The sequence below is a fragment of the Aedes aegypti genome, chromosome 2 (genome assembly GCF_002204515.2).
Source record: "Aedes aegypti strain LVP_AGWG chromosome 2, AaegL5.0 Primary Assembly, whole genome shotgun sequence".
In the NCBI taxonomy this organism is placed as follows: domain Eukaryota; kingdom Metazoa; phylum Arthropoda; class Insecta; order Diptera; family Culicidae; genus Aedes; species Aedes aegypti.
The window spans coordinates 112,391,573-112,416,198 of record NC_035108.1 but is presented as its reverse complement, the minus strand read 5'-3'; the positions used below and the strand labels follow the sequence as shown (position 1 = coordinate 112,416,198).

General features: G+C 38.6%; 1 protein-coding gene across 10 annotated transcripts in view; it reads right to left on the bottom strand.

The window, feature by feature from the left end:
* LOC5579480 (cAMP-dependent protein kinase type II regulatory subunit) overlaps nucleotides 1-24,626 on the bottom strand; it is a 351,461-nt gene that overhangs the window by 102,359 nt on the left and 224,476 nt on the right. For 3 of the 10 annotated variants that reach the window (XM_021841999.1, XM_021842000.1, XM_021841997.1), the window contains exon 2: nucleotides 9,701-10,105. The exons of 6 other annotated variants lie outside the window; for them this stretch is intronic. In XM_021841999.1, coding sequence (XP_021697691.1) covers nucleotides 9,701-9,752 — 52 coding nt within the window. In that variant the 5' untranslated portion in view covers nucleotides 9,753-10,105. Of the gene's footprint in view, nucleotides 1-9,700; nucleotides 10,290-24,626 lie in introns of those variants that run through there. One more of the 10 variants, XM_021841996.1, reaches the window with a different exon arrangement.

The following is a 24,626-nucleotide window of genomic DNA, read 5'->3' as shown; positions in this document are numbered from 1 at the left end:
AATCCCAAGCTTCATAAGCATTGTAATAGTGACATTTGTGTGGATTGAGGAAGCAGAATTCCCTGTAAAAGAAAAACAAATGAATCAAAGCTTTCAAATGGTCGCAACTATAATCTCGAATACATGAAACACTGCACCGAACACAAGCCAATTTCCTTAAGACAGTCCCAACAGTAATGTAAAAATTGTGAAGAACAAAACTATAATGATCCTTTGTGGACAAATACAAATATTATCAAACGGATCAGAAGCATGAGCACACAGGATACTCAATTGGATTGTCAAACACAATGTTTCTTGTTTGAAAATCAAGGGTTACTCGATTTATGTTAATAACCTCAATAACTCAAGGATTGATTCCTGGGATTCAATCCTCTCATACAAGACGCATGATTCAATGCATGCCTGGATTGGAATATAACAAGCGCACGCAATTGATCTTGATCTGTGAGTTTTAAATCTCAGCAGCTCTTGGAGTGTGATTTTTTGAAGACTGGTCGTGAGCTTAGATGAATGCAAACAGGTTTACGCTCTTTCTAATTTATTGTTTAACATTGCGCTGTTCGGGGATAAACCAGCTTCGGGCTGAATTTCCCCTTAATAAAAAGCCAATAAAAAATGATTGACCGTCGGGTAGAAGAAGAGGTATTCGTGCCTTTCAAGAGGCAGACAGCGAGGATCGGACTCACGATCAATACTACAAAGACAAAGTACATGATAAGCTTAAAGTTTGAAGTGGTGGAAGAATTCGTGTATCTTGGAATACCATGCCCACACAGTGACGGATCACTTTGGCGTTCAACATCGGATAACTCACTCAAAACATAAACGTTGACGTAAAACAAATTTTTCCCATGTTATACTATTTGTCTTTTACCATTTGTAATATTAAGCACAACATTCAACCGCTAAATGACGGTGTTTTTGACAAATGTTTAGTTGGTACCACACAGCTATCATTATATGGTCGTTTTCTGTAAGAAGTGCCGTCAGCATTCATAAGCTCCCACAGGTGGTAAAATTTAAGTTTTATAACATAAAACATGCCCGTTCGCTTCGATTTAGTATGAATTCATCTTTCGAAAACATTTTTCTTGATTGTTGATTCTAAATACCGAATATTAGCACTAATAACTAGTGATCCATAATACGGACCAGGAAATTATTGTTTACCACGGTTATGGATCAATTCCAAAGATTGTAGATTTCTGCCATTTTAAGCATTGGATTCGACATTTTCAGATAATAAGCACTAAGGATAAAACTAATAAAACATCAAGGTTTGTAAATTTCAATTTTTAGCTGGCAAAAATGGGTCGAAAACTTGGTGTGGAGCGAAAACAGTTCATATCTCAGTTACTACAATGCAGTATCACAAAAATAAGGGCATTTTACCCTTATTTCCAGCTCTAACACTGCTATTCTTTGCAGTAATACGTGACATATAGTTAACTTTTGCCATATAATGCAATATAGATGCATTGAGTTGAAAATCTCTTGATTTTGCGCAATGATCCGTAATGTGTCACAATTTGATAAATAATATGAAAATTGATCCATAATATGGTTTTCAGAAACCGATACAATTTTTAATTTTTATGCAATCCTATGTAAATATTACACTCAAAACAGTTTACTACCCGAAGTTCCAATTTGAAATGATTCAATTCGTGCTTTAAAATTACAATTTTACGTTTTCCATGACGTTTTATTGAATTTTATAGGTTGGACTCCTCACTATTTGATCCATAACTGTGGGGTCATGGTACTACCCAGACTACCAAAATGTACGTATAACGAAATCACCTGGAGGCTTTGTATGTGCAAAATTTCACATTTTTTCATGTCGCGAAAAGGCCTTCTGCGTACAAAAGTGGAGGCGATATGCGTGCATATATTATGTGATGAATAATAACATACAATGCGAGTGTATAAATAGTCTACCGAATTAACCTGTGATCTTATGCGACTCAACTTATGATAACAAATGTTTATTTGACAGCTGCTACGGATTGATTCGACTTACTTTGTACGAGTGTACGGGACGAAACAAAATGTACAAATGAACTCAGAAAAGAAGTGTTTTATGCGAGGAAGCTCATCAATCTGACGAGTTTATCCACCGTGTTCTGCGGGTTTGATGTAATTTGTACGAATAAACGAGTTGTAACGTGAACTTTCATGCGATTTCTGGTTGTCTGAGTAGTGAAAGGGTGATAAGGCGTATTGCAGCTGCGAGTCGGGCTTTCTATATGCTCCGTAACCAGCTGAAGTCCAGTAGGCTGCAAACGAAAAGAACACAAAACACAAACACAAAACAAACACAACACTACAACACAAAAGAACAAACGAAGAAGACACTGATTCTTCTGGTTGTCTTTTATGGCCCTGAATCATGGACTTTGAAGGAAGTCGATTGAAGAGCTTTTCGGATATTAGAACGCATCTGACGGCGTCGCGTGAACCACGAGTTGCACTAAGTGTATAAAGAGAAGTATATTGTCAAGCGTATAAAACCCGGCAGGTTGCTTTGGGCTGGTCACGTAGTTTGTATGCCGGAAGAACGACAAGCAAAGATAATATTCAACAGAAACCCGGACGAGGCCACCGACTTCGTGGTAGGCCGCGCACCCCAAGCAGAAGAAAAGTGCTACTGAATACCAAACTGAGGTATTCCATACCAGATAATTTCCAATACTAACAACCTGAATGAGGTATTAATAAGCCCTGCATTTGGCCCTGCATAAGAGGTAAAATACCTCAATTAATATCTCATGCATGTTCTACTAACACCAAACTGATAATTAGATCAGGTATTGTAATACCTAAATAATACATGTTGGATTTTGATATAAAAGTTAAATTTTTCAATAGTAGTTCAATAAATCAAGCAGTCCTCAAAAGCTGGCGAATACCTCAATAAAGTATTTTTAATTGTTTTAAACATTTGTGTTTAATACCATTTGTGGGCTTCGTAGCCGTGCGGTTATTGTCACCAGGCATTTAGCCACATCATGCTAAGGAGTGTGGGTTCGATTCCCGCTGCAAGCCGGAAATTTTTCGTGAAGAATGTTTTCCGATTGTGCTACTGGGCGTTGCATGCTAGTCCATTGTCTAGTGTGGTGCTTCCTTCAAAGGGCAAAATGCCCACTGGAAGCATTAACGTATCGGTGTCTTTAAAAAAAAAGAAAAAATACCAAATTGAGGTATTGACAACTGAACAATACCTAATTATGGTATGATACCAAAATATGGTATTCATATGTTATTGCAAGTTATTTCTTCCTCCTCGGGACACGATGACTTTTTGCAGTTGAGGACGACTTAAGGGCACATAACGTTCAGGGCGACTGAAAGCGATTAGCCCAAGATCGAGACTCGTCCATTCGGCGTAGATTCATCGTGAGCGTTTGCCCATCAAGTACCAAGCAAGTAAATTTTTACTTCAAATAGTGACATTTTTCGTAACTTCCACTGGAAAAGGTAAATTTTCTCAGCAAAATCAATGAAATAGTTATTCCAGTCATCGTGCAAAAGATTGAGGTCATTACTCAGTATGGAGTATCGTGCAATAGTTTGGGGTCACTAGAACTTACCTGAAACACGAAAATTCTGTAAAATCACTTACCAATTATGTACGCACCATTATTGACGTTTCTAAATGCAAACATGGTCGAAAAATGTTAGAGATACAACTTAAAATTATATGGTGACCCCAAACTTTTGCCCAAACTTTTGCACGACGTTTTGAAGGACTATATCATTTAAAATTTAGTCACAACATCATTAAAAATGTAGTAAACAAATTTCATTAATATTTTGGGTAAAATTCATTCGAAGATTTATTCGAACGAGACGTAAAGAATCTAAAAAAATCCTTACAGAAATATTTGGAGGAGTTCCTTTAGGAATCTGTTGATGATTTACTGGAGAAATTCTGTAAAGCACGGCTGTAGTAATATTTGGATATATTTTATAAGGAGACATTTCTGGATGAATCCTTGGAAGACGTACGATCCCCAGAAGAAATTTGAGGAAAAAGCCTCAAAAAGAAATCCCTGCAATAAGTCGTGGTTTATTTACAGAAGTTCAAAATTCCAAGAAAAATTTCAGAACAAATCCCTAGGAAGCTTATTCATGCATCACTGGATACTAGAGGAATCCTTGGAAAATTTTTTAGACTAAAGAGGAATTGCAAGAGACGTTCCTGTGAGAATCCTTGGAGGGAATACAATTGGCGCATACAACTATCTATGGAATAATTCCTGAAGTGTTCTTTGAGGAAAAGCATTACAATACTCATACAAAAATGTCTGGAGAAATTCATGGAATAAATCCTGAATGAATAACTGGGACAGGATTCCCTAGAAACTCCTCTGGAGGAGTTCTTAAAGGAATATTTGGAGAAACTTTTGGAGAAATACATAGAGGAGTTCTCTCAAGCATCTTTGGAAGAATTACTTATGGTGTTATATTAACCTTTCTTGTGCACTTCAGCGGATAGTTTTGAATCAGGAAATCCTGGCTACGCCCTTGGCGTTTATTGCAATTTGCAGTAGAGTTACTGTGCACCTGCCTTAGGTGCAGGAGCCTCATTGCTTGCAAGCGCACGGGCGCTCTGTACATTGTGTGACCTTTTTCGGTGCGCCTCATTTTTCTTGAGATGTGTCTCACTGCGCTCTCATGCGCTCCATCACATGTGCTGTTTAAAATTCAGCGCAATAATTTAAGTGATTACAAAAGTTTTCAACGAGGATCGAAACTGTAAGTCTTGGATCGCGAGTCTTCGACCATAATCTAGACTCCTGCATAATGAGGCGAAAATAGTTGTAGAGGCTTTTCGTTACTAAGCAGTTGTTTCACAACTTGGATACCAATGGTGAGCCGTAGCGCCGAGCAGCTCATAATACGAGTCTCCCCGAGAGCACATCACCTTGCGCGCGCTTTTAGAATTTTCGTGAGCCTCCGTCTAGCGCAGCACACTAGGATTCCGATGAGCTGAGAGACGGGTTGGTTGGAGACTCGTCAGTACATTTATGTGCTCCTGAGAAATGTGTAACTCTAATTTTGATTGATTTTACATGGAATATTATAGACGATATTTTACGTTTGAGAAAGTGTCTTAAAGAATTATCACATAAACATGAATGGAAGGAATTCTAAAGGTAGCCTAGATGTAAGTCCTATAAAAAATAATGTGGAAATTCTCAAAAAATCCTCGAGTATTTTTTTTTTCAAATTAATTCCTGAGAAAAATGCCTAGATGAATTTGAAGAATCATCTGTAAGGGAATTCACGGAGAAATCCCTGAAGTAATCGGAGAACAATCCTTGAAAGATTGTCCTCTGAGTAGTTCTAGGACAAATACATGGTGGAATTCCATTAGGCACTATTTTTTGTGAGATCAATCACTTAGAGAAACATCTGGGAATCTCCCTGAAGAATTCATCAAAAATTTTCTTAAGAAATTCTTAAAAGCATCCGTGCAGGATGAACAGATATCTAGAAATTCTCATTCGTAGCTTCAAAAGTGACTTATAAGCCTTCATACATAAACATCGCATGTATTTAGTTGTTTTTTAGTTTCCAACATAGAATTTGAATAAAATCTTGGAAACTACATTTTAATTATATTTTTTAAACGTGAACTTGCAATAGTGACACATCTGTTTGAGCCGAGAACACGAAGCGTTACAAGATTTTCTGAATTTTTATCACAAACAGCCCATTTCCATACTTGTGCTGGTTAAGGAGAGTACCGTAAAACGGGGTAACTTTGATAGTTTTTTTCGAAGAAAGCTTGAATATTTATGCGTGCTGTTTCGAAGAATTATAATTTATATTTTAAAAACAAGTACTGGCATCCTAGCTATCGATTGCAGTCGATAGATTGCCAAAAGATTTATTTTGAATGGCTATATAATTTTTCATATAATTCAAAGTTGGTTTTCTGTTTTGGGGTAACTTTGAGTCGAACAAAATTGAATGAATAACGAACATTTGTAGGGCATTGCATACCTCTAGGCGTTTAACGTTATATGGAAATTTCTGACTTAGATTACAAAATTAGTCCCAGTTTGTGAAAATGCTTTTCGAGACCGTATTCATATTCTATGATAACTAGGCTGTCAAAGATAAGTGGCCAACTATTCAAAACTACACCAGATAGTGATCGTAGAACAGATTGTTTGTAAGCGTTTTGAAGATGCTTAAATAGTGTCAATTTTTAATATTAGTTTAAAAAGCCTCAAATGTTCTTGATTCAAGTGAAAACCACTCTTACATGAAGTGTCATACTAATATTATTTAGTTTTGCATTCGTTTTGCTTAACTTATTAACAGAAATTATGATATTTCGTTTAGTATGTGGTGGGTTACGCACTATCAAAGTTACCCGCATTATCAAAGATACCCCGTTTTACGGTACTTCCAAATAGTCGAATATCTCGAAGCGTTGCAGGAAGTCCTATGTCATTATCCCATCAAATTTACCTGACCAACTTTCAGCCATATTCTCTTACATATTTTGGTTGAATAGATTGATTTCAGAGGGTTGAAACGTACTAGTTGGAAGGAATGGTAAAAACATGCGATAAAAATTAAGTTTTTATTTCTACTCCTACAACTGACACTGACAATGGTTTCTCGTGTTACTTTCCAAAAAAACTTATCTAACATTGAGAGAATATTTTTGTTTACTTTCTCTTCAATCAATAACTGAGCCACATTAACCTCTTCTGTTACGTTTTTTCTATGAAACGCTAGCCAAGGACATTTTATTGTGATCTATAGTGAAAAACTTCCTAAAAACTTTAGAATTGCACTGTTATAATCGAAGAAGAGCAAGAGAGGAGAAATTCGTAAGAGAACCCACGGTGGCCTTTCGTTCTTGTTTGAGTGAATTAGACAGAGAATAGGTAGAGGGAATATAGTTTGCCCCCCTTCTTGGCATTAACGTCCTCACTGGGATAGATCCTGCTTCTCAGCTTAGTGTTCTTATGTTATTAATAGAGATGGTCGGGTCTCGGGTTTTCAAACCCGAAACCCGACCCGAACCCGAACCCGACGGGTTCGGGTCGGGTTCGGGTTTGAAAATTTTTATTTTTTCGGGTTCGGGTTCGGGTCGGGTTTGAAGGCTAAAAAAATATCGGGTACGGGTCGGGTTCGGGCTTGAAAAATGTCGGGTTTAGTCGGGTTTGGGTCGGGTTTGGTGAGAATTGTTCACAAAGTAACAACCTGAAAGCTTCCCAATGCATCAGAAACAACGAATTTATCATATTTTTTAACCCGGGTTCTATTCGGGTTTTTCTTAGAAAACTTGTTCGGGTTTCGGGTCGGGTTCGGGTTTGAACAGCGAAAAATTTTCGGGTTCGGGTCGGGTCCGGGTTTGCTTTTCAATTTTCGTCTCGGGTTCGGGTCGGGTCCGGGTTTGAAGGAATAAAATAAGTCGGGTACGGGTCGGGTTCGGGTTTGGAAAATGTGAAACCCGACCATCTCTAGTTATTAACTGAGAGCTTTCTTTGCCAAAGTTGCCATTTTCGCATTCGTATATCATGTGGCAGGTACGATGATACTCTATGCCCAGGGAAGTCAAGGAAATATCCATTATGAAAAAATCCTGGGCCGACCGGGAATCGAACCCAGACACCTTCAGCATGGCTTTGCTTTATAGCTTTATATTTCGACAGTTGCTCGATGTACAATACAGTCGAATTTCGTTCGTTGCACTATCTTTAGGTGGGCTTCGTTTTAATTGGGCTACCGTTAGTTGGGCTGTAGCCCACCTAAAACGAAGGCAAACGTCATTTTCTTACATAAAACGAAATTTATCAATGTTGGTAGCAATGATTTTCTTTTGTTCTATGTTATTTGACAGCTCGAAACTCAGCCCGATTAGTGAAAGTCTTTCACTAAGTGGGCTACAGGTTTAGTGCAACGAACGAAAGTTGACTGTACATTAGAAAAATCTGTTTTTAGTTTACCTTGTTATTTAAAAACAACGAAATCTTTTTAAAAACCACTGAAATTTGGTTGTTTATACAAAAGTTGATTAAAATACTCGAAAAATAGAGTCATTTTCATCATTGTATTTGGAAGTAAAAGGGAGCATAATGTTTAACTCAATGAGCAAATATATATATTCTCGTTTTTATAAAACAAATCAGATGTGTCCTACTTGCCCCAAAGTCCACTTAATTAACTTAGTATTCGTAATTTTACGAAAGTGACCATGTAATTTCGAAAAACCAGGTTTATCACAGATGTGCAAGATTGTTACTATAATAAAATTGGTGATGAAATTCTTTACCCACTAGCGTACATTAGGCCGTCCCTTATTTTTCGAAAATGCGAAATGTTAAAAGTTCGTCGTTGTAAAGTGCTCGTTTTGGTGAGAAAAAAATCAGGTAAAAATTTGAAGTCCGTACGTGGACGCTAAGTGGTCCCCCAACGGCCCTGAAGGTATTGGGTGAAAATGATCCCCGTTCGTCAAATCGAGCTCGCTGCTCTAGTGTACGCAACATGAGTACGAAAAGCCACTAGTAACAAATTGATAATCAGCATAGAATTTTAAGTAAAATAGTATTTTATACTGTGGATATCTTCACAACACTGCACGTTGACAAAAAAAATCGGAATTACAAAGGGATCGTTCAAATATTACGTAACGCAACAGGGAGACCCGAGGAGGAACAAATAACTCCCCAATAACTTATGCATACCATTTTTTGGTATCATACCAAAATTAGGTATTGTTCAGTTGTCAATACCTCAATTTGGTATTATAATGGTATTGAAAAAAAAATTTCAAACAATTAAAAATACTTCATTGAGGTATTAAACAGCTATTGAGGTCTGCTGGAGGTATTGAACTACAATTGAAAAATTTCATTTTTATATGAAAATCCATCAAGTATTATTGAGGTATTACAATACCTGATCTAGTTATCAGTTTGGTGTGCGTAGAATATGCTTGAGGTATTATTTGAGGTATTTTACCTCTTATGCAGGGCTAATTCATACCTCATTCAGGTATGTAGTATTGGAAATTATCTGGTATGGAATACCTCGATTTGATATTCAGTAGTTATTTTCTTCTGCTCGGGGAGGGAGGGGGTCTTCCGTAGTGTTACGGTCCATACAAAAAATTTTAATTTTGCATACAAAAGCTGTTACATGGGGGAGGGAGGGGGTCTAAAATTGGCAAATTTTGCGTTACGTAATATTTGAATCATCCCGAAGAAAACAAACTTCTATGCTGACTATCAACGCATGCCGGAGAATTTGTTACTAGTGCCTTTTCGTACTCATGTTGCGTGCACTAGAGCAGCGAGCTTGATTTTGCGCACGGGGATCATTTTCACCCAATACCTTCAGGACCGTTGGGGGACCACTTAGCGTCCACGTACGGACTTCAAATTTTTACCTGATTTTTTTCTCACCAAAACGAGCACTTTACAACGACGAACTTTTAATATTTCGCATTTTCGAAAAATAAGGGACGGCCTAGCGTACATGCTAACGAAACGAACAATCACTCACAAGTTATTCCTCTACCATTTCCCGGGGAAAACCAAACCATTAACGAGGAATACAACTCCGAATTCCGAGAATTGCAGCTCTGTCGCAACGAAAGGAAAAGAAAAGCGGAAATCTCTGCAAACAAAAGGAGAAAAACCAACAGTGACAATGCTAAGCTTACCATTCACCGAAGACAGCACGTCGAAGTTCTGCGTCGAGGTCTGCACAGCCATTTCTTAGATTGGAAACTCGCTCCTCGTTAAAGTGCGATTTGCTTTTTGTCCTGTCCAGCACTTCCGGTAGATCGAAGCTGTTGCTGCAGACGGGTGCCGATGATGATGATGGCGGTGCGTGTGTATGTGTGTTCCTTCTGTACGTGCGTGAGTTGGTGCGTTTTGTTCGGTGGAGACGCGTTTCGACCAATTCAGCACAGTGACAGAACGAAGCCAACGGAGAATTACATTCTGAGCCGGTTGCAACGCGGTGGACACTCTGACTCGGACACTCACTTCACTTAATTATTCATTGATTCTGGCTGGAGGACATTTTTCGTCAATTCTTCACCACGACTGTCAATTCCTACGATCTGAAAAGTGGCCATAGCAGTTCTAGGGTTGAACTTTCCACTAGGGAGATGTGCGTATCACTGGATCGAATCACGGTGCGGAAATCCGCGTATCGTTTATCAATTAGGGTCACCAATCCCGAAATCTACGCTCATCATCACGCGGCAATTTGTCGAACTCCTTTCAAGCCCACATATCACAGTGTCTTCCGCTCTCTAATGATCCTTGAGTCATCCGCAAACACAACCAATTAAATTAGATGCTATACCCATACGTGCCTAGCAGGTTCTAATCATTGTTCTCAATCAGGCACCGAAGGCGATCCGAAACGTGACACAGTGTCGATAACGACCGGCGCGGTGCGGACCATTCGTTTACCATCGAACGTTTACATAATAACTCATCCCTAGCCATGGGCGTAGTTAGAGGGGGACAGATGGCCTTTTACAGTTGAGGTCGAAATACGAGTATCCGTCAGAGGCTACAAATTCTAGTTCCCTAATAGATGTATCCACTACATGAGATTGAGGTCCTGATGATCTACCGAGTCTATTCCAATCAATACTTTGTAATGTATGAATTACTTTTTCATACTAATTCATAGAGCCTCAGTGTGGAGAGATATCGAGATGTAGAACATCGATATGTAGAGACTGTAAAATCATTTGCAGTTTTTTCTTTTTTTTTGCATACAAAATAATTCTTAAATAATTTTGATTACAACTTTATAAAACACTTTGATTTCAAAGCCGGTTTGAATTTTGAAAGAAATTTGGGATACGATTTATTGAAATATCCAAAAGACCCCCCACCTCTAGAAGCCTATACAAAATCTCTTCAGGGGCTTCATAAAGGTTTTAAAGATCAAGGAATAGTTGAACTAGTAATCCAGACAAGGCTTCACCAAGAATCAGTATCATCAGTAACTTAAGGAATCCGCCAAACAGAGTTCTCAATGAATCTGTCCAGCCCAGATTTCAGTAAACAAAAACTCTTACTAGAACTCAGTTTTTCTCGGTATTAGCTTCTCGCCTACCTCTACGAATTATCAAAAAAAATTCTAACAGCTAAGGATCTTTTATAGTATCCACTGGCAATTTACTAATAAGGTTTTCAGTGACTTTCAAGAGAACTGGTCAATGATCGCCTCGACTCCCGTTAGGATTCCTGACTAGATCTCGATAGTAAAAAATACATTAATCTTAATGAAAATCTATGAAGTATCTCACCAAGAACATAACCTGGAGTCCCCAACAGGCTTCTTCCTTGCTCTTGACTTATCCTCTTTCTCCCCCTTTTAATGATCAACTACAAAAGAGAAGCGATTTTACCCACACACAAACTGAGCGTACGAGCTCTGCGGAATGAAGAGTTTACACATTTGTGTTTGGTTATTTTCATTCCCACAGTGGTGAAGAGTTTGTTTTGACAACCTCAGTGCTTAAAGGAGAAAGAGATTATTTTCTCCCTTTCTCAGTTAGGGGGAGAGCATGTTTTCCCATTTCTCAGTTCAGGGAAGAGCATTTCCAGACAGCTCTTCGTTGCCTCTTTGAAAGTGAAATCATACTCTTGCGTTGACGGAGAAACCAACCTCAGTTCATCCCAAAAGCAATGATGATGTATTTGCAGAGCCTCGTAGTAAGCTAGAGCTGTCAAATGGAAGATGTGCGTTTGGATAGAGCCAACGTTTCTCTCCATTCTCTCAGCCACGGATTATTCAACCAACATTGAATGCTGACTCATAATTATTGTGAGCGTACGAGGTCGCTCCATCTATCAGATCAAGATGAGCAAAATGAAGCCTGGTCCCCAAGCACCGTTCGAGACATTTTTAAAGAATCCTAATAATGCTCCATAAGAACTACTCTGTATTTGTTCAATATCTTCCCTCTTTTACTTATTTGTACTCTCTGGGCAGAATCACTAATGAAGATAACAAAACAAGTTGATTCAAGTATTGTACCTTTTCATTATGATCGAATAGCTTATCTTTTGACAGATACCGTAAGGATGCCATACACCGCTCATGCTCCATTCACCGCTCATTGAACTATTTTGAAAAATCTGAACAATTTTTCGCAGTAAAAGTCATCAGCATGTATTGTATACCAAAATGGATTGTATCAGAATGAATTTCATATGATCTTATATTATAGATAATTTAAAAAAAAAAAATTTAGGCTGTTTAAGGCGGTAAACATAAGTTTAACAATGATTTTATTATGGCAGATCGAAAAATGCTTCTTAGCTGCCACGGTTCAATATGTTGTCGTACTATAGTACAATACAGCCAGCTAACGAAAGTAAATTAATTCCAACTAGTGCTGTATACAGGGCCTCATATTTTTTTAAGGGCACCGACACGTTAATGCTTCCAGTGGGCATTTTGCGGATGACAATAGTGAAAAAAATCAAACTGCCGATTTTTGACAGAATTTTACATGTTGAAATGCTGTTAAACGAGCGGTGAATGGCGTCCTTACAGTACGCGTATTTCGTGTTTCGTAACTGACACAGAGACTGCAAGTGTTAGTCGAAATACGCGTCAAAAGAGAGAGGGATAAAAAGGTACAATATTCAAACGCCAGATAGCCGTAGCGGTAAACGCGCAGCTATTCAGCATGACCATGCTGAGGGTCGTGGGTTCGAATCCCGCTGGTCGAGGATCTTTTCGTAAAGGAAATTTTCTCGATTCCCAGGGCATAGAGTGTCTTCGTGCCTGTCACACGATATACACATGCAAAAATGGTCAATCGGCAAAGAAAGCTCTCAGTTAATAACTGTGGAAGTGCTCATAAGAACACTAATCTGAGAAGCAGGCTTTGTCCCAGTTGGGACGTAACGCCAGAAAGAAGAATTCAAACCTACTTTTTGATTATTTTTATTTCAATATCTTGCACCCAAAAATATACATTTCACAAGAAATCGAAATATTCGTTTCCATTTTTCATTCTTTTCTGAGATTTCTCCTAGGAATTCTTCTTGCGTGTCCTCAACAATAATCAAAGATATTTTTTTGGAAATGCTTCTAAAGATGCTCCCAGAAGTCCATTTTTTAATCCTTTGAAGAATTTCTCTTAAATTTAATCTTATGGAATTGTTCCGAAAATTCAAGATAAACATACTGGGAAGTAGGTATAAACTCAGATAATCAGAAATCGCATAACTGTTAACGAACAAAGTCGTTTATTCATACAAATTACATACATACATCACTCTCGCACTACATGGGTGGATAAAATCGTTTGATCGATGAAGTTCCTCGCATAAAACGATTTTTTATGAGTTCATATGTCCATTTCATTTCGTCCCGTATACTTGTACAAGGTAAATCGTATGAATCCATAGCAACTGTCAAATCAAATTTGTTATCATAAATTAAATCACATAAAGGTACAGAGTAATACGCAATAAAATCTGCACACTCGCATTGCATTATATAAAATATGCACGTATATCGCATTCACTTTTGTACGTATAAGGCCTTTTCACAACAACTTATACGTGAAACTTTGCACATATAAGCATCGCATAACGCAAAAGGTGATTTCGTTATACGTACATTCTGGTTGTCTAGGTAGAGTTCTTCAAGTAATCGTCTAATATGGCAGCTTGAGGAAATTATCTACACATTCTTCAAGCAATATCTACGTCCTCTCATGAACTCGTTCAGGAATTACACTCGAAATTATGAATGTCTTCTCTTAATCCTTTCTAAATGCATCCAGATTTTACTCTAATTTCTCAAGATATTCTTTCAGAATTTTTTTTCTGATCGTACAGTTTTGTCTCAAATTGAGTAACATTCCGAACAGTGGCGACTTCAAAGGTAATTTTTACAACTTTTAAATGTAGAGTAGAGGTTATTGAAGGACTACAGGAGTTATCTTACGAGTTTTTTTTTTAAGAATTCGACCAGGAAGTTCACCAGGAACATCTCCGAGCATTTTTTTCTGGTAGGAATTCCTAAGAAAGGCATTCAGAGGTTTCTACAAGCATTTCTATTTTGAATTTCCCCAAAGGTTACTATATAACAGATTTTAGTTACTATTCTAGGAAGTTTGCAGAATACATCAGATAATTGATGTTATCAGAAATTCCCCTTGAATATTTATTTGTGAATTGTCACACGATGATATCTTCAAAAGTTCTTCTTAAATTCTCATAGAGATTCCAACAGTTTGCAATGATTGTTTCGGTAAATGATCCAGAACTAAATTTTAAAGTATTCCTCCAAGTGTTGGCGTGGAGTTATAATTACTTCTCGGAATCCACAAATTAATGCCAGAAATACATTTCAAAGAAACCTTGGTGAAATTCATGATTTTTTTTAAAAGTAAGTTCAGGAAAAAAATCCTTAAGAAACTTCTGAATGAGTTTTAAAAGAATTATTGGGAAAACTAATATAGGAATGGCTATGTGAGATTCTAGCAAAATTCTTTGAATACTTAAAGGAGCTCCAAGAAGAGCTCCTGAGGAAATAATTGTTGCCTTTCTTAAAATAATAATTGTTGTTTTTCTATAAAACTCATTGAAGAAATTTTAATACAAACCTAGGAATTTCGGTAATCTGAATGAAATTCTTATATTTTTTATAACAGTTTCTGATGTTTTTTTATTTCTATAAGAATGTCAGTAGGTTCGAAGAGGAAAATCTTAAAGTATTTTTGAGGTTTTTCAAAGACATCTTAAAAAAATCGTTACAGCCTCTATGGCCGATACTAATATTTTTATGGCTTTTTGTCACATTGACCTTTAGGCGATCGATGACAGGGGATAATAAAAATAAACAATTAAATTTAAAAAAAAAATAAAGAGACTCATCGGATTTATTGCGGAATTTTCTGAGAGCCTTCGAATTTTGATAAATATTTTTCGGACTGCCCCTCAAATTGCAAAGATTGGCCTGAATATTTTAAAGAGGAGAAAGAAGTCAGATTTGTATTGGCCTTATGCATTTTATAAAGAATCTCCATAGTAAAGAATTCAATTTCGGTACCTCGAGAAAAATTTAGTAGGTAGTGGTGGAGTCCCGGATAAATTACTAGAAGTAGTGTCTGAAGAAATATCTTAAAGATAACACGAAAAAGGTAAATAAAGATTGGAAGAAAAGCTTGTTAAAATTCTCTAGTTGATTCCTGATGAACATAGATCTTCTTCTTCTTCTTCTTCTTGGAATTAACATCCCCATTGGGACAGAGCCTGCTTCTCAGCTTAGTGTTCTCATGAGCACTTCCACAGTTATTAACTGAGAGCCTTCTTTGCCAAAGTTGCTATTTTCGCATTCGTATATCGTGTGACAGGTACGATGATACTCTATGCCCAGGGAAGTCAAGGAAATTTCCATCACGAAAAGATCCTTGACCGACCGGCAATCGAACCCAGACACCTTCAGCATGGCTTTGCTTTGTAGCCGCGGACTCTAACCACTCGGCTAAAGAAGGCCCTGAAAAGATATTATCCCTGGAACAATCCTTGAAGTAATTCCGAGGGTTATTCCCGAAAAAACTAAAGAGGAATTATTTGTAGGAATCCTTTGAGAACATCCAGAATTCTTCTTCTTTCTGGCGTTACGTCCCAACTGGAACAAAGCCTGCTTCTCAGCTTAGTGTTCTTATGAGCACTTCTACAGTTATTAACTGAGAGCTTTCTTTGCCGATTGACCATTTTTGCATGTGTATGTCGTGTGGCAGGTACTAAGATACTCTATGCCCTGGGAATCGAGAAAATTTCCTTCATGAAAAGTCCCTCGGCCGGCGGGATTCGAATCCACGACCCTCAGCATGGTCATGCTGAATAGCTGCGCGTTTACCGCTACGGCTATCTGGGCCCCAACATCCAGAATGTATCATTTCATTAGTGGAACTCTTGAAAAAATACTTAATGGAATCATGGAACATTTTTTGGAGAACTTTTTGCAATAGTTTATAGAACAAACATTACAAAAATATCCTAATCTTAAAGCTTATGAACTCATGCTTTGTGTTTTTGAAACAATTTATTTGATAGAAGAACACAAAAAAGGGGGGATTTCTACAAGCATCTCGAGACGAGAAGGAATATTTAGAAAAAACTCATTGAGGGGTACCTGAAAAAAATCGGGAGCTATTCCTGTATAAAGTGCTTATGGAATCGTTCTTGCAGGAGCTGTATGAAATCCTTATGTAATTCAAAGATCGTTTACAACAAGGAACTCAGGATGATCCTAGCTAGGGCAAAACTGCCGGTCAATGGGACCGCAACCAATCGAACCTTTAGATTTTTTCCAATGTGGAATCTCAAACCTAAACGCGTTCAAACTCCACTTTACTCATTGTTTAAGAAGTAGGGTAGATTTTCTTCATAGTGTAAAGTTACATGCAAAAGCTAGGTTTCAGGAAGAGGCTGTGTATTTTGCGTGATTCTTGTGAATGAACTTTTGACAACGCTGGACATTTGATCTTGGTTTTTCCTGTTTTACACGACCTTTAAATCATCTGAGGCTTCCGTTTTTCTCTAAGGGGTTGTGCATTAATTTGGTAAGGGTTCATGGGGGGAGAAGGTTTGAGATTTCTTACGCGCAATACAATTTATTTTTAATTTTCATACAAAAAATCTTATCATGGGGGGAGGGGGTTGAAAAATGCCCAAAATTGCCTTACGTAATAAATGGACCATCCCTAAGAGAAGACGTTCAACTCGATAAAAAAAAGTTGATTTGTTCCAGCCAACGAGATGCATTGTGGCTATCAATAAAACAATATTGAGAATATATTAACATATATATTGAACTTTTCGGTAATCTAATCCGCATGGTTATTAAAATAATTAACTAATTACGCGTGGAAAAGATGGAAACATTATGGGTGAAATTATGAAAAAAATCCACGTGCTCGGCTGGGATTTGAACCCAGGACTATTGTATGCCAGACGAGCGCTTTATTAACGATGTGCTGCCGTGAATCGCAAGTCAGTCCCATCTGCATTTTCGTCAAAATTGAGTTGAGTTCAGTTTTCAACATCTCTTCCAATGCTCTTTTAGATGCACTAATGAAATAATATGATTTGTTCGGAAAAAATAGGAAAAAAACAGCAAGTCAAATTGTCCCACAATGAAAAGTAATCACATATCAGTCCCACTACAGACTTTCGCGCCGTGAAACACAAATATGTAACTTGTTTTGACCATCTTTACATTTTTCTCGGAAAGATGTCGTAGTGAACAGCAAGTTGTGAAAGTTTTATTAAGCTTGTTACATTACTCTGGAATTTTTTAAACATTCGTATGAAAACGAGTTTAAAAACTTCACAGCCCATTTTTTCAATGCCTACTTTTTACAGATGGGACTGACTTGCGATTCACGGCAGTGTGGGTATTAGCGTTGGGCAAAATTGTCTATAACATCGATGTTACTGAATCGATTCACATTTGAACTGTTGAATCGATTCACCGATTTAATCGAATCTCTTGAATCGATGAGACCAAATGCAATTACATTCAATTTTAATATACCTAAATTAAATCAGTTCTGAAACTCAATAGAACAGATTTACTATTGCAAAATGCTTATTAAAAATTTGAATTATTATTCATCATGCCATTAAGAAATATTCATAATTTTCCACTAAATGAATCGAATCAAAAAATCGAATAAAGAGAATCGATTCACTCGATTTCAGATGCCCCAAACATCGATTCAAAAAATCGATTAATCGGAATGAAAACATCGATTTTCGGAACATCGATTCAAAATCGCCCATCGCTAGTGGGTATATGATAGGTATATGATAGGCAAATAGTTTCAACACTAAATAAATCGCACTCGCTCTGCGCGTGTCGACATAAGATGGATGGATGTACCTTATGAAAAGGTTATGCGTGATCTGTTGGGGTTTGATTTCGAAACTTGTAACCATCTAAGTTATTGGGTCACCAAGTGTAGCTTAATTGGTAAAGCATACAAGAGTCCTGGGTTCGTATCCCAGCCGAGCACGTGAATTTTTTCATAATTTCACCCATAATTTATCCATTTTTAGCACGCGTAATGAGTTAATAAATTTAATATTGATAATGTTTGTTATGACAAATGTTGTTTTATATTGCAGTTGAAAATTTGTTTGATGCTACGCCCATGTCCTTATCTCATCTCGTCGTATTTCTTCACATGCAGCGCGCAGTGTTTCTACATAAATAATGTGGACGAAATCGATAAACTTATTGAAGCGTGCGATACTGCCATTGAGTACACGGAAAGGGCAGCGCCTGGCATCCCCTCCCGCTGACCGTCCATCCATTTGTGTCATTCAAGCGTGCCCTCTCGAAGGCCCCTCGTTCCGTTTGAACTTTTATCTACTTATCCCGAGAAAAGCAAGCTCAATGATATGGGAAAAATTGGTGGGGTTCTTTTATGGGTTTAAAATAACACACTGCGCCGAAGGTTATCACCATCATCATTCGTCGGAACACTGTATCAATACGGGAAACGCATGAGATCGTGTGCGGAGGGAGGAAGTTTATGCTTAGGATGGATGAGTTTCGGAAAATCTCTCGTAAAGGGTACCGAAAGGCTAAAGGATCACTTCCGAACGAGTTCGGTTAATTCGTGTTGCTTTGCGCAGGTTTGGCAAATAATTTTGGCCGAAGCTTCGATACAATAACTTGAAATGTGATTACCATCAACATTTGTAGAATTAAGTAAAATAAATTTATCTAGAGGGATCTTTTTCACATTTTTTTTCGAGGGGTTCCCTAAAGGATACTTTATAGAATTCATTAAATGATTTTCCAGACTTCAATGTTTCCTCCTAAAATTTCAGTCGAGTATTTTTTTTTTCAAAATTTTATAAACTATTTATCAAGGACTGCAAGCATTCGTACAAAAACTGCTTCAGTGTTGTCTTCTTCATAAATTTCTCACTCTTGGAATTCATCCAATTATTTCTTCAATGATTCGCTTATGCAGGAATTTCTCCAAAACCACACTGTTTCATTATTTATTGCTTTATTCGTCAGAAATTAAGATGAACTTCAATTGAGCAATTTTACCATACGCTCGCCCAACATAAACACAAAAGGCATCACTCATGAATGGGCTTGAGTCCTCGAATGATAGGCCATTATTGATACTTCTTTTATTCGATTCATTTGATTACATTTCGTTCCATCTCGAGGAACATTTTCTACGAGAATTCCCCTCGTGCCATTGATTCATGTGTGAACCTAGCGATGATATTTGGTAGTGGAGTAAACACATGGAAGGGACGGACCCATGAAACTGATTTCATTGAATAAATATTAAAATTTTATGACATCTATCGTAAAGTGTTTTATAGGCGCTAAGAGCAGTGTGCCGGTTTTGGTTACTCCCACATGGAATCAGCGATGCTAATTGCACTCGTATAAAACGGCTACCTTCCATCGCTTTAAAACAAGTATTTTACTATTTAGCAGCAAAGTCATTCATTATCGCAGTCGCATGTACCTTTCAATATATAACAGGTCATACAATTTATTTGCTGTTGGTAATTCAATTACAATCATGTGCAGTAAAATCATGGGTGATCAAACGTTAAAACAGATCATTATAGATCTTTTTCCAAGTTCAATATGGTTGAATGCATAAAAGTCAACAGCCGGTAATTAAACGAAATTTCACATCAAATTTGACGAACTTTCACCGCCGGGATCCACCGGTTCGATCCAATTAACGACCTCTTGACACATCCACCCCAAATATAGCCGCCGCAGAAATGTGTCAAGAACAATTCCAATTAAACGCACTCTATCATCCCCCGAAAGCTCTTACGTCATTTCATTGAGGGAGCTCCCTCGCGCTCCCACTATTTCACGGGCCCCCAAGGCTTCGGCTGTCCCAAAAATAGCTCGCCGGTTGTTCGCTTAGGCCAAGCGGCAGCGCCGACTCCGAAAGAGGCACAGTGTAAATCAAATCGTCCTATTTTTGGTGCAGTTTTCCCTCCAAAGGGCAATTCAATTTCCACGTATACAATGTCCATCTTGGCGCAGGAATATCTGTCCCGTGCTGGTCAGTTTGTAGAGGTGATATGAGACACTTGTGCGGTGGGAGGGGAGGTCCGCTTAAGCGTTCCTAAACATTACCGATTGCACAGTGGGAAAAAAATGGACCCATAATCAGACTTATTTAGAAGCCCCTAAATTAGATTCTTAAAATGATGCATTTCCGATTGAAAAAATGCTCAATAAATCGATTGGTGCAGGTTTCATCTTGTGCAGATCTCAGAAAGTGGTCAATTTTATACTTTTTCCCCTAACATAGCACCTTTTCGGCTTTTTTTCATACAAGATGGTTGAGTTTTTGATCAAAACTAGGTGTAACATCGTTTAAGTAAAGCACCAATTTTCGACCCAACATACGTTTTAAGCCTACTATGTATGCAAATCAGAAAGTTGAGACAGATGTCTGGTAAAAATAATATTTGTTTTGTGCAACATTTGACTCAAAAGGGGTATAGATTTTACCCTGTATCTAAGTTTCTATAGGGAGGGCTGTTTAGTGAGAATTTTTTCGGGTATGAAATCTTATCGACTTCCCAAGACATGACTGAATTTTATCAATGACTAGTTGACCCGACCAACCTTGCTTTGTCCCGCAGTAGGCTGCTCGATAATGCAAAACAAAATTATGACTGAAAAAGGTCAGTTTCTAACCCTGTTTTTCTCAATTTTTCCGTGAAATTCTTCGACTTTTTGTACACACAATCACGTCGGAACACTTCAGGAACTTAACTGTCGAAGAATCAGGTAAATACAATGACCCTTTCTTAAGTTATTTCGGGACATACAAACACCATTCTATTTTTATTTATATGCTTCAATTCTCAAATTTCTCGAGGAGAAGATTCAGGAATTATCTTAGTGGTTTCTCCAGAAATTTCATTTGGAACACATTCAGGGACTCATACAAGGATCTTTCCAGATTTTTTTCTAGAGTTTGCTCTACCAATTCTCCCAGATATTTTAACAGCGATTTTTCAAAGAGTATATTGAGAAATTTCTCCAGAATTCGCTCCAGGAAATTTTCGAGATTTGCCCAAGGAATAATTTTAAATAATTTTTAATAAACACTATCTTAGGACTTCCTACAGATAGTTTTCCACTAATCCTTCAACCGAATTTCCAGTTGTTACTGCAGGACATTTTCCAAAGATCTAAACGGATTTTTTTTCAATAAAATCCGCAAACGTAATTTCTAGAGTCTCTGAAAAAATGGAGGGATTTTGTTTTCCAAGAAACCTGACACAAATTTCTCCGTCCAAAAAATCCTCGAAGGGTTATTCGAGAAAATCGAAACTTTACAAAGAATTCCTCAAATTCGACCCTATGGCTCGGCATTGCGTTCCTCTTGATTTTTTTCTAGGAATTTATCCAGGATTTTATTGTTCTGAAATTTCTTCCAAACATTTCTAAAAAAAAGTTCCATGGTATCTACAAACTTTTATTCATAAGTTTCCATTCAAACTAACACTTCCGCATTTGTTCCAAAAAATCCTCCTACACATTTTTTAAGAGATTCTGTCAGATGTTTTCCAAGGAACTCCTTCAGAAATTGCTGCATTCCTTATCCAGAGTTTTTATTGAATCGTTTGTTTCAATCATCCTGACAATTTAGCTAGAAACTCTTCTAAAAATTTCTCAAGGGTCTATGAGTTCTTCTAGTAACCCTTGTTCATCAAGGGTGGCTGCGGCATACGCGCAGCACCTCGAAGCTGCATTACCGGAAGAGGGTGAGCTGGATGAAGCCCCTCTTGAGGACTGCTGGAGAACAGTGAAGGCAGCCATCAACAATGCAGCTGAGAGCAACGTCGGGTACGTGGGACGGAGTCGACGGAACGATTGGTTCGACGAGGAATGTAGGCAGATTGTGGAGGAGAAGAACGCAGCGCGGGCGGTCATGCTTCAGCAAGGGACCCGGCAGAACGTGGAGCGTCTGCGAGAGGAGACGGAGTGCAAGGAGATGGAACAACTGTGCCGGTCTCAAGAAACACGCAAATTCTATCAGAAGCTCAATGCATCCCGCAACGGCTTCGTGCCGCGAGCCGAGATGTGCAGGGATAAGGATGGGAGCATTTTGACGGACGAGCGTGAGGTGATCAAAAGGTGGAAGCAGCACTTCGACGAACATCTGAACGGCGCTGAGAGTACAGGCAATGAAGGTCGGGACAACGAAGGAAATGCCTTCATCGGTACTGCGGAGGATGGAAACCAACCAGCCCACTTTGAGGGAGGTTAAGGATGCCATTCACCAGCTCAAGAACAATAAAGCTGCTGGTAAGGATGGTATCGGAGCTGAACTCATAAAGATGGGCCCGGAGCGGCTGGCCATTTGTTTGCACCGGCTGATAGGCACAATCTGGGAAACAGAACAGCTACCAGAGGAGTGGAAGGAAGGGGTAATATGCCCCATCTACAAGAAAGGCGACAAGTTAGATTGTGAGAACTTTCGAGCGATCACCATTCTAAATGCGGCCTACAAAGTACTATCCCAGATCATCTTGTGTCGTCTATCACCTATAGTAAGCGAGTTCGTGGGAAGTTATCGAGCCAGTTTCGTTAACGGCCGATCGACATCGAACCAGATCTTTACTGTACGGCAAATCCTCCAAAAATGTCGTGAATACCAGGTCCCAACGCATCATCTTTTCATCGATTTTAAGGCGGCATACGATAGTATAGACCGCGTAGAGCTATGGAAAATCATGGACGAGAACAGCTTTCCCGGGATGCTCAAGAGACTGATAAGAGCGACGATAGAAGTTGTGCAAAATGGTGTGAAGGTTTCAGGCGAACACTCCAGTTCGTTTGGATCCCGTCGGGGACTACGACAAGGTGATGGACTATTGTGTCTGTTGTTCAATATTGCGCTAGAAGGTGTTATGCGGAGAGCCGGGCTCAACAGCCGGGGTATGATTTTTACGAGATCCGGACAATTTGTTTGCTTCGCGGATGATATGGACATTGTCGGCCGAACATTTGAAAAGGTGACAGACCTGTACACACGCCTGAAACGCGAGGCAGCGAAAGTTGGACTGGTGGTTAATGCGTCCAAGACAATGTACATGCTAGCTGGTGGGGCCGAGCGCGACAGGGCTCGCCTAGGTAGCAGTGTTACGATAGACGGGGAAATACGGAGGCGCATCATCAGTGGAAGTCGGGCCTACTATGGCCTCCACAAGAAGCTACGGTCAAAAAAGATTCACACTCGCACCAAATGTACCATGTACAAAACGCTCATAAGGTCGGTAGTCCTGTACGGGCATGAAACGTGGACGATGCTCGAGGAGGACTTGCAAGCACTTGGAATCTTCGAACGTCGGGTGCTTAGGACGATCTTTGGCGGTGTGCAGGAAACCGGTGTGTGGCGGCGAAGGATGAACCACGAGCTCGCCCAACTCTACGGCGAACCCAGTATCCAGAAGGTGGCCGAAGCTGGAAGGATACGATGGGCAGGGCATGTTGCAAGAATACCGGACAGCATTGCAGGGTTGCAGATGGTTTTCGCTTCGGATCCGGTTGGTACAAGAAGGCGTGCAGCGCAGCGAGCTAGAAGGGCGGATCAAGTACGTATCGATTTGGCGAGCGTGGGGCAGAACCGAGGATGGAGAGATGCGACCACGAACCGAGTATCGTGACGTGAAATTGTTGATTCAGTGTTATCTGTGTAGATGTTTACTAAATAAATGAATGAAGGAAATGGGAATTCCTGACTTAGATTGCAAAAATGGTCCCAATATGTAAAACTGACTTTCGCTAAGAGACTCGAGACCGAATTCATGACTCCATCAAATAGTTATTGTAGAGCAGTTGGTTTGCATGCATTTCAAAAATGCTAAAATCTTCAATTTTAAATATTCTAATATAGAGCTTCAAATGTTAGCGATTTCAACGAAAATAGCTTTGACATCAAGTGTGATACTAATACTCTTTTCTGTTTCATTCGTTTTGCTTAACTGATCCACAGAATTTATGCTAATTCGTTTAGTATGTCGCGAGACCTGCATTATCATAGCTACCGTGAATTCGGGTGAAATTGATCACCGTGTCATACGACTTCATTTCTTACTTATAGAGCACCCATATCAATGTTACCTGTAGAAAATGAGCGTTGTATGTCTTAGCTATTGCGTGTTGTGAAATTTTTGGTGTCAAAGAATGTTTATTTCTATAAAAATAATGCAAAATGCAGAATCGTGTTCGGTGCGGAATTGAGAGAAATCCATAAACTTTTAGTTCTAAACAAGGATTTGAACACGATGTCAGCCTGAAGGTTTATGAGGATGCCTCAAATGCTCATTCTGTTAAAATCAATTTGCTCATTCTGTTAAAACTATTGAATTTATGTTGTATAGTTTGAAATTCCTTTGGAAATTCGGGCGTTTTACGTGGTATTCTTGAAAAAATAATTATTGATTATTTACATAAAAATTGTATTAAGAATTTGGCAAGCATATTTGGATTCATGGAGCCCAAATTAAGTAAGAAGAGTTGTTTTCCAAACTAACAATAATCATATTGACAAGTGAACA